At 36.2% G+C, this 10,955-nt stretch overlaps 1 protein-coding gene across 2 annotated transcripts; it reads left to right on the forward strand.

Moving 5' to 3' along the window:
* Window positions 1-158: 158 nt before the first annotated feature.
* Window positions 159-10,363, forward strand: LOC110096044 (eukaryotic peptide chain release factor subunit 1-3-like). Of its 2 annotated transcripts, none has more exons than XM_020821805.2 (3): window positions 159-280; window positions 8,155-9,598; window positions 9,974-10,363. In XM_020821805.2, exon 2 carries the CDS (start codon window positions 8,178-8,180, stop codon window positions 9,486-9,488), a length of 1,311 nt encoding a protein of 436 aa, XP_020677464.1. In that variant the 5' UTR covers window positions 159-280; window positions 8,155-8,177; the 3' UTR covers window positions 9,489-9,598; window positions 9,974-10,363. The 2 variants fall into 2 exon arrangements, with proteins under 2 accessions (XP_020677464.1, XP_028552702.1); XM_028696869.1 differs by lacking the exon at window positions 159-280 and adding an exon at window positions 290-310.
* Window positions 10,364-10,955: the final 592 nt, after the last annotated feature.

Consider the following 10,955-nt stretch of genomic DNA (forward strand, 5'->3'; position numbering starts at 1 on the left):
ATATATATATATATATATATATATTTCAAGGCAAGTCTTAAATTTATTAAATCATCGTGATTAAATTTTTGTTAGGATATCTTGAATATTTTATTATTTTTTATTTTTTATTTTTGAAAATATTTATTATTATTTTTATTCGGAAGCAGAGCATCGCACGGCTCTGCAAACGCGAAGCTGGCAAGCGGCATTCTCATCTATCTACCTATAAATTCATCCGCGCCTCTCTTGCGGTTTTGGAACCATCGACTCGAAGCCGCCAAGCGCGATTCTGACTCAGGTTTCTCCTCTTAGTTCCTATCTCTGCTTGGTCGGTCTCTTTTCCTCTTTTTGTTAGGGTTTTTAGCATTTAACTATGCTAGTACTGAAGCGAATATTTGTTTGATTGTCTTTCTTTGTTTAATTCGATGAATTTTATAGCTGTCTGTACAATTATCTTCTTGAGAAAGAATCTGGATGCTAGAGGCTAGGGTTTCGATGTTTGGTTGTTAGATATTACATAGATGTGTGGATTTCCTTGGTTAATTCAGATTTGGACTTGGATTTTAGGCTATTTTTCTATTGGGACAAGGCTTTGATCTATCGGACAGAGGATGCCGACAGCGTCGTTATTTTTCTGGGCGAGCTTGATGTTTTTTTCAATATATCTCGTTTGTGTTGCCAATGTTTGCAAAGAGCCTAGCGAAGGGTTGCGTTAGAATCTTTTTTCCCCGTTATAATCTTTGTTGGAGTAGAAAAGGATTCAGCTTTGGTATTATGATGAATGATGAATTCTGAAATAAATTTGTGTTTGATTCTTTTTTCCACTGTTCAAATCAATAATTCTTTTTGTAAAGTAGCCATAAATATTGTGCTTGCTGGAGAAATTAATGATAATATTCCTAGCAGCAGCAGAAGGTGTTTACAGAAAAATAAAGTTCTATTTTGTGAAATATACATTATACAGGGTCTTGAAGAAGCATTGGTATTTGGAGTTGGATTGTTGTTTCTTCTTTAGGAAAAATGTGGAGATATTCTTAAGATGGTTTATTGTGACAACATTCTTTTGGCAATGATGAGCTTACCGACTGTTTAGGCGGTCTATTTCAATTCCCTGAGCTATTTCTAAGTATTTTCTTGATTATGAGGTATGAACAATGACAACACACCATCAGTTTGTGTTGCTTTGTATTCAAATGAATGCGAGCGCACACACCTACTCACAAAAATACTAAATAAAATTTGACTTTTACCATCAGGTTTAGGTTATGATATGCAAATATAGTGAATGTGATATTAATAGCCATTAGTGAATATTATTATAATTAAAGCTGGTAGGCTTAAGTTTCTTTCATTTGTTAGACAAAAAAAAAAAAAGGTTATGGATGAGGATATAAATTTTCAAGTAAATGCTACATGATTGAATGTAGGAATGCCTTAAGATTATTATGTGATAAGAGAATATCATAAATATTTGAAGTTAATTTGATAAAAGTGTGATTCAGTTGTTTATTTTGTATGGATTGGAGTGTTGGTTAATTAAAGGTCTTTTATTTCCAACTTGAATATGAATGAGACAAAATTAGTAAGGATAAATTAATGATTTGTTATATTACAGGAACAATTGTAGTTGCATCTATTGAAGATATGGTAATTGGAACTATGCTTTGGGTGGTTTGGACATAAAATGGCACCTATTTGGTGTGTAGTTAATATCAAGAAAGAGGAAGGTTAAAGGTAACATAGATAGATGTTGCTGAAAATATTTTGCAAAGAATGGTTTTAACATTGATTGAAACACTCAATAGGAATTAATGAAAAATTAGGATTTGGCATAGCAACTAACACAGGAGAAGGGTTTCCCATAATAAGCAATGAAACATTAGTTTAAAACTAGAGAAAAAAAACAGTTCCTTTGTTCTCTATTACATTTATATATCTATTCTCATTTTTAAACCCACATGCCTTTACTACTATATCAGGTAAAACAACTAAGAAAAAGATAATTGTACTGGCATAATAGAAAAATGAATATAAGTTACAAATAATGGTAGTGGTGCGTGGCGAGGGTGTGGAGAGAAAATAGGTGGTAATGTGTTCTATAGTTCAGGTGAGCCACATCAAGTTTCCTCTCCTTCAGATAGCTTAGCTCCGATGTGGTGATTGAGGCATTGGCATTATTTGGAGAATGATAGGCCTAAATATCAGCTACGGTGAAAGTTGAAGAAGTTTGAATATGGGTGGGAAGGTGGATAATGTAAGTGTTGTCGTTGATTCTACATTGGATAGGGAATAGATCAATTTTGCTTAGTGCTAAGTTTGGAGCAGCTAGTAGGTGGAAACCTCTTCTTATGCAAACAAAACATGACAAGGTCTCCGTACTGGAAAAATTTGTGTTATGATGAGTGTCACCAAGTTATTTGTATTTAGAATTGGTTTCAGCTAGTGTTGTTTGAACTTCCTGGATGACATTGGAGACCTGCTTGCCAGACTGGGCAACAACATTGTTGTGGCATTTTGGCAAAACAATAATGTAACAAGGTGATTTGGCATCATTGTATAAACAATTTCGAAGGGACAATGACGTCTCGATCGATTTGGCATGGAATTGAAGGCGAATTTAGAATGGCATAGGAGTTCTCTTCGTTATTTTTGGATGTTGTCATACTAAGTAGTGTAGCGTACTACCTAGAGTGTTATTAATGACTTCAGTTCTGTCATTCGTTTGCGGGTGGTACGCGGAGCTGAGTTTCACATCGGGCTTAAGTTGTTTCCACAGTTTTCTCCAAAAGTGGATAATAAATTTAATGTCATGGTTGGAGGTAAGACTACGAGGTAACCCATGCAAGAGAACAATCTCCTTAAAGAATAGGTGTGCAATATTAAGAGCATCAAATATTTTCTTATAGGGAATGAAGTGAGTTATCATAATAAATTTAATGTCATGGTTGGAGGTAAGACTACGAGGTAACCCATGCAAGAGAACAATCTCCTTAAAGAATAGGTGTGCAATATTAAGAGCATCAAATATTTTCTTATAGGGAATGAAGTGAGTTATCTTTGAAATTCTATCAACGACCACCAAAATTGAATCAGAACCTTGTATTGATTTCGGTAGCCCCTGGACAAAATCGATGCTTAGGTCTTCTGAAATGTGGTTCGGAATAGGTAGTGACATGTATAGGATGGAATTTTTAGCATTTCCTTTATAAAATTGTCAAACTTAATCGTGCTCCACCAAGCAGGAAACATCTCGTCGCATGTGCGGTCAATAAAATTGGTACTGAAGTTGGGTTAGTGACTTATCTCTGCTGACATGAAAAACAAGTCAATTATTGTGGACTTCCTTAATGAGCTTTTGTCTGAAAGAAAATTGAGGAATAATGAAGAGGAACCCATGGCATAAATTGTATCACTGGTCGGATGTCCAACATTACGTAGATTCCAAGGTTCAACAAAATCCACATCTTTGTTGTATAGCTCCTTTTCCTGTAAACTAATTGTTTTGGTTTGTAATTTGGTAACAATGCAGCACGCCGATTGAGAGCGTTAATCACACGATTCAAGTTCCCAACCTTTTTTTAGCACAAAACTAATTTTTTGTTAAAAGACTATCCATTGTGTGTGCACTCGATTTATTTTTTTATTATTAATGTATTGGAGCGCTTCATGAGCATTGCAAAATACAAAGTCATGATGAAGCAAATAAGGTTCCCTCTACTTTAGCGCCCGGACAATGGCATTTAGTTCTTGCTCGTAAACAGACCATTTTTGTCTTGGTGGACTCAACGTCTTGCTAAAATATTTAACTAGTCTATCATCTTGGGACAAAACAATCCTAATTCTAATAGATGAGACGTCGGTATCCATGGAAGGGTTTTTCAAAAATTGGTTGGTAGAGAGCCAAAACAGGCTTTGAATTGAGAGCAAATTTAATGGCGTCAAAACTATGCACTTGAGCTATTGGGCAAGTGAAGGTATGAGACTTCAAACAATCCATGAGAGGGGCCATTATGACATTGAATCCATAATAGATAAGTTGTCAATAAAAGTTTGTTAATCCATGAAAACTATGAATGTTTGAGATGGATTGCGGTGTGGGCCAATCTCGGAGAGGATCTACTCGGATGCCATCTTGTGATAAAACAAATCCCAAGAAGTTCACGCTCTTAGTAGCGAAATCATATTTGGATAAATTGATATACAATTTATTGCATTGAAAGCTCCTAGTATTTGTGTTAGATGGACTATATACTCATTAAGAGAAGAACTAAAGACAAGAACATCAAAATAAGCAATAAGTTTCTTCTAAAAATGGTTTGAGAAATTCGTTCATAAGCCGTATAAATGTGGAAGGAGCATTACAAAGCCCAAATAGCATTACCTTCCATTAGTATAAACTTTCATTGGTTTTAAATGCAGTTTTCCATTCTCCATGTCAGATATGGATTTGATGGTAATCTTCCTTAAGTCCAATTTTGAAAACATAGTGGATCTCAGCAAATCAGAAATTCTTGGTACAAAAAATTGGTACTTAACAGTAATCTTATTGGTTGCTCGGCTGTCTATGCACATTCGTCACTTTCCATCCATCTTTTGGAATAATTAGTGTGGGTATGGTGCAAGGACTTAAGCTAGGTTGGATACCACTATATCTTGTGAGATTGCATGTTCCTTCAAGCTCATTTGATAATATGGTAGGTTGGGTAAGGTAGCTCTCGGAGTGAAATCAATATGGTGCTGCAAAGTACGTAGATGAGCAACTGAGATGGTAATTATGGCGGGCCAATCTGACAAATTCTAACAGCTTTCAAATTTCATCGGGATCACTAGATCATGCTGATTTCCCAATAGTGTCTGATACAAATAAGGCTAGAAAGGAGCTTGTGTCAAGCTGATAATGCAACCCAAAATGAGGTGGCACACATTTATATTTAGGACATCGTATCTAGCTTCACATACATAATATTTTTCAATCAAAAAGTGGCGTTGCAGATTTCTAAAACGACTATAACCACTCCCTTGTTAGCCCAACTTATTTTGTATGGATGAGGATTTTTTGTCGTTTTGAGTTATAATGCTCGTACAATGGAGCATCAAATGTCACTCTGTGCAATCGCTATCAATAATTAAATCACAAAGCTTATCATTAATTGTACAACGTGTTAGGAGTAGGGCCTTCAATTGTGAATTGAGTGGTTGATGAGGCACCAAGAGCAGCTTTTCAAGGATGCAGACTTTCAGCTCTCCTTCGCCACCGTGCAGGTCTTTACTTCCACTTAATCAACTTCAGTCTATTCTTCATCAGGAGTTTCCCCTTTATGTAATTGTATTTGCGGGCGATTGGGATATTAGTTGTACTTATGTCCGTGCTAAAAGCATCTAAAAAACTTTAATGTTATTGGTTTCTCATTAGAGTTATCTTTAGCTAGAATTCGTTTTTTTTAGCCGTATAGTCTACTTGAACATTTCTTGGCATTTAGCATTGGTGTGGATGGCTTTTTGGAATTGAGATTGTTCTTGACATAATCTGCAGTGTGTTCATTGATTTGGCACTAGGACGAGCAGCTTTGTGAGTGCTGTTGGAGTTGTTTTTCAACCTTAAAGTTAATTTGACTGCTTGGGATAAAGATCATACCAAATAAAGATCATACCGAATTTGACTCTCTTAATCCACCAATATAACAAGCAACAAGTTGTTTTTCAGACTCATTGAGGTTGTTCCTAGCCCTCGGGCGGTAGAACTCTTTTGTGTACTCGCCAGCTATTAGCTTCCCTTGAGAGTAATGTTGATATTTTAAATAAAAATGTTTGCTCAAAATCTGTAGGTAGGAAGTGCCCTTGTAACAATTGTTTTATTCAGAACCAACTATGAACTGACTCCTTCCCTTCTATCTGCTTGTTTTGTAACAATTGCAACCAGCATGCTTCGACACCTCCCTTCAATCGACAAGCAACATATTTAACCTGTTTATCCTGTGCAATTTTCATGTATTTGAAAAATGTCTTAACTTGTTCCGAGCTATGATGCACATACACGGACACGGCGACACCGATATGACACGACACGGACATGGGACACATCAAATATTGAAAATATAGGACACAGGTTGGGCACGATATTATAATTTTTTATATTTAAAAATAGTGTATAAAAATTGAATAAGTATAATTTAAAAAATATTTAGAAATAATAAGTCATTTAATTTGAATGTGTGCTTAAAATGATTAATATTAGGATGTCGAGAATCGGGCATTGATGTCATTTATCAATCATCGAGAGAGGAGATGACAATGTTGTCGAGAGTCGGGCATTGATGTTATGCAGTAAATATTGGGCGTCAATGTTAAGAGGGTGTTTATCGTCGATGTTGAGAGGGTGTTGGTCGTCGATTTTGAGATGGCGTTGGACAAATATGAGATGTCAAGTTATGGGTGTAGAAATTGCTAGCATCAAGCATCAATGTAATAATGATGACGTCAGACTTTAATAGGGAGGTCAGACTTTAATAGGGAGATTATTTTGAAATGTTGATGTTGTAACGGCGTCAGTCGTCAATGTTGAGATGACATCGGACATTGTTGTAAAATTGAAGTTGTAACCCGCTAAAGAGAAATGAAAATGAGAATATTCGATAAATAAGGTATTAAGTGTGGGCGATTGATTTGTTGTTGTGGATAGGAAATAAGAAAATTAGTTTTTATATTTTAAATAAATAAAAATTTTAAATACAAGAAATTATATTTAAAAAAATCATAAAATATTTAAGATACGCGTGTCCAATTTGTATTTAATATTTTTTTAATCGGACACATTTTCAGCGTGTCCGACACGTGTAAGAGGAGTGTCAGATGTGTGTCGTGTCGGATACTGCACGCCTCTCTGAGGAGAAGTGTCGGTGCATCATAGGTTCCCAGTCTACATAATCCTGAATGTGAAGGTGGCCATCGAAGAATGAAATATCCAGCTTTACACAAAATTTTTCGTGCTCTCGGTGATGTAGTCATTGTCGTCTTGGATATTTAAAATAAGAAATTGGCCCATCATTTGCTGAGTCGGCGACCTTCTGTCGCGACTGGAAGCTGAAGTCTTTTTAAGAATCAATGAGCTCAGGGATTGTAATGGGTGATCTTCACTGGTTTCGGCCTCCTCCTATTTGTGGCCGGACTATCAGTATGGTTTCCAGCTGGTGACAACGAGCAGTGGGATTTGTAATTACTAAAGTCTTTAGAGTAGCCATTTAATTTTGCATCTGTCTAGAAGTGAAAAAATTTCGTGATAAAATCATCAGGTTTCCTAGTGAAGATAGCTTGAGCTGCCTATAAAGCATCCAAACATTGATCATCGTCAAGAGCCCTACGTGAACTTCCTTTCACCATTCTTTAGATAATTAGCCCCGATACCAAATATGGTGTGGCAGATAACGCAGGAGAAGGGTTTCCCGAATAAGCAATGAAACAGTAGTATAAGACTAGAGAACAAAAACAGTTCCTCTATTCTCTATTACATTTATATATTTATTCTCCTATCTAAACCCAAATGCCTTTTACTACTATTTCAGGTAAAACAACTAAGAAAAAGAGAAATGCACTGGCATAACAGAAAAAATGAATATAAGCTGCAAATAGCGGTAGTGGTGCGTGTTGAGGGTGTGGAGAGAAAATAGGTGATAATGTGTCCAGTTCAGGTAAGCCACATCAAAATATTTTGCAAAGAATCGTTTTAACATTGAGTGCAACACTTAATAGAAAGGAATGAAAAATGAGAATTCATAAAGCCAGCCAAAAAATTGGGATAAAGATGATGATGATGCCAATGATTTATTTTCAGATTAAAGCGCCTTTATCATCCTCTAGCATGGTTTTGCTATCCCTTATAACCCATATCTTTACTAGTTTTCATGTTCTACTAAGGATCTTCTTTTAAAAATTCAGTCTTGAGTTATTTTATCAGTAATAGATTATTCTGTTGCGTCAGTTTGAACAAATTGTGCCATATTGCTAGATAATTTTTTTTTTTTCATTCTCATCTTAAAATGATGCCATGCATGTTGCTTTCTGCATTTCTCTCCTAGGATCCACCATTGATTCTTGTACTATAGCAAAGTTGGTTTGGTTTGAAACCTTTTAGTTGATGTATCTTCTGTTTGTGTTATATGTCATATTTCTGTGTAGGTTCATCTCTCAAAGTTAGTAAGATGGCTGATGCTCATGAAAATGATAGGAACATTGAGATATGGAAGATCAAGAAACTTATCAAGGCATTGGAAGCTGCCAGAGGTAATGGCACAAGCATGATTTCCCTAATTATGACACCTCGTGATCAGGTTTCTCGAGTGGCTAAGATGTTGGGTGATGAATATGGAACTGCCTCTAATATCAAAAGTAGAGTTAATCGGCAATCTGTGCTGGCTGCCATAACTTCTGCTCAACAAAGGCTAAAGCTGTACAGCAAGGTTCCTCCTAACGGGCTAGTTCTATATACTGGGACCATTATTACTGATGATGGAAAAGAAAAGAAGGTGACAATAGATTTCGAACCATTTAAGCCCATAAATGCATCACTTTATTTATGTGACAACAAGTTCCACACAGAGGCACTCAATGAACTTCTTGAATCTGATGAAAAGTTCGGCTTTATCATCATGGACGGTAATGGGACTCTCTTCGGCACTTTAAGCGGTAATACCCGTGAGGTGCTTCATAAATTCACTGTTGATCTTCCAAAGAAGCATGGAAGAGGAGGACAGTCTGCACTGCGGTTTGCTCGTCTTCGGATGGAGAAGCGCCATAATTATGTCAGGAAGACAGCTGAACTTGCCACCCAGTTCTTCATTAATCCTGCTACAAGTCAGCCAAATGTTGCCGGGTTGATCTTGGCTGGGTCTGCTGATTTTAAAACTGAATTGAGCCAATCTGATATGTTTGATCCACGTCTACAGGCTAAAATAATCAACGTGGTTGATGTCTCATATGGTGGAGAAAATGGTTTCAATCAGGCAATTGAGTTGTCTTCGGAAATCCTGGCAAATGTGAAGTTCATACAGGAAAAGAAATTGATTGGAAAGTATTTTGAGGAAATCAGCCAGGATACTGGAAAGTATGTCTTTGGCGTTGATGACACGCTGAAAGCACTTGATATGGGTGCTGTTGAGATCTTGATTGTGTGGGAGAATTTGGACATCAACCGATATGTTCTCAAAAACAGTGCTACTGGGGAACCTGTCATCAAGCATCTGAACAAAGATCAGGAATCCGATCAGAACAACTTTCGCGATAGTGATACATCTGCAGAACTTGAAGTGCAGGATAAGCTGTCTCTATTAGAGTGGCTTGCCAATGAGTACAAGCGATTTGGCTGTTCACTCGAGTTTGTTACAAACAAATCTCAAGAAGGTTCACAGTTTTGCAGGGGTTTTGGTGGCATTGGAGGTATTCTTCGCTACCAGCTTGACATGAGGTCTTTTGATGAGGTTTCTGATGAAGAATTTAATGAAGATTCTGATTAGCAATCAGCCAATCAATTCCTGGAGCCAGTCCAGGAATCGCCGGGGCTGGCCCTTCCCGAGACTGATGCTGCACAGAACGCCACACACGCAGTTGGATAATAATTATCAAGGTTTGTAGCATCTATTTATTTTTCTGTATAGTCATCTCTTTTTGGACATCTCAACTATACAACAACAACATCAAGCTTTTATCCCACTACGTGGGGTCGGCTACATGAATCCTTTTTCTCCATTGTGCTTTATTAAAAGTCAACTTCTCGTTTAAATCTAATAGAGAAAGATCATTTCTAATATTTTCTAACCAAGTCTTTTTATGTCTGCCACTACCTTTCTTAACATAAGTCAAATCTAAAACCTCTATTTTCCTAACCGGGTCATCGGAAGGCAGCCGTTTTATGTGACCAAACCATCTAAGACGACTCTCTCTACTGCAACCTTTGGACATCTCAACTATGATCATTAATATTTTAATTATCTGCTTTCAGGTTTAAGGAGCTGATGCATGGTAGAATGATGGAACATGATCGATCATCTTGGTACCAAGAATTAGTAATCTGTGAACAAAATCTCATCAACAACCTATTGCTATTAAGTATCTCAGAACGTATTCTGGGTTTAGTCTCCTAAGCTTTTGCTGCTTCTCTTGACTTATTGTCATGTTTATCAGTACTTTTATATTGGCATGTCTGTCATAAGATGTTTGCTACGTTGCATGAGTTTGGGCGTCTGGAAAAACAATATGTTTGTTTTGCTGCACTTTGGTTAGTTATGTTGGCATGGCAATGTCTGCCATGTCTTATTTGCTATGGGACATAAATCTGCTCTTGTTAAAACCATATAAATGTTCTGCTGGAACTTAGGCTTCATTTGAGACAGATTTCTTACAGCTTCTTAAAATAATTTTTTAATAAAAAAGTTATAAGAAAGTCGTCCCAAATAAAACCTTAATCACTTATATACTGTTTTCTTTAAACGATTATATGCTGAGTTTTCTGCCTGGCGTCCCAACAATATCATTTTCAGATTATACTGCATTCTGAGAGCATTTTCTCTCCTGAAATTTGTATTCTTCTGTTTTTATCATTAACATTAGATTGTTAGTTTTCTGAGAAGATTTGAAAGTTTTTCGTTCTTCCTTGCAGCTGTCACCAATGAATTGATAAATACAATTTGATTACTGAATAAATTTAGGTTTCGTTTGGGATTTTTTTTTGCTGCTTCTTAAAGCAATTTTCAAAAGTACAAAAATTTCAACTTTTGTACTAAAAAATTATTTTAAGCAGCAGTAAAAAAGCCGTCTCAAATGAAGCCTTAGTTGTGAGTATTGATGGTTTGGGTTTATTTGGAATGATTGTAATATTTTATAAAGTTGATTGTGAAGTTGTTGTGAAGAAAATAACTTTTTTATTATAAGTGAAGAAAGTAATTTTTCATCACATAAATTTGGGGTAAGCTATCATGTGAATT

Source organism: Dendrobium catenatum, unplaced genomic scaffold (assembly GCF_001605985.2).
Source record: "Dendrobium catenatum unplaced genomic scaffold, ASM160598v2 fragScaff_scaffold_91, whole genome shotgun sequence".
NCBI lineage: Eukaryota > Viridiplantae > Streptophyta > Magnoliopsida > Asparagales > Orchidaceae > Dendrobium > Dendrobium catenatum.

Coding starts and splice junctions, on each gene's coding strand:
- LOC110096044 (XM_020821805.2), top strand. CDS start 8,178: ATGGCTGATGCTCATGAAAATGATAGGAACATTGAGATATGGAAGATC.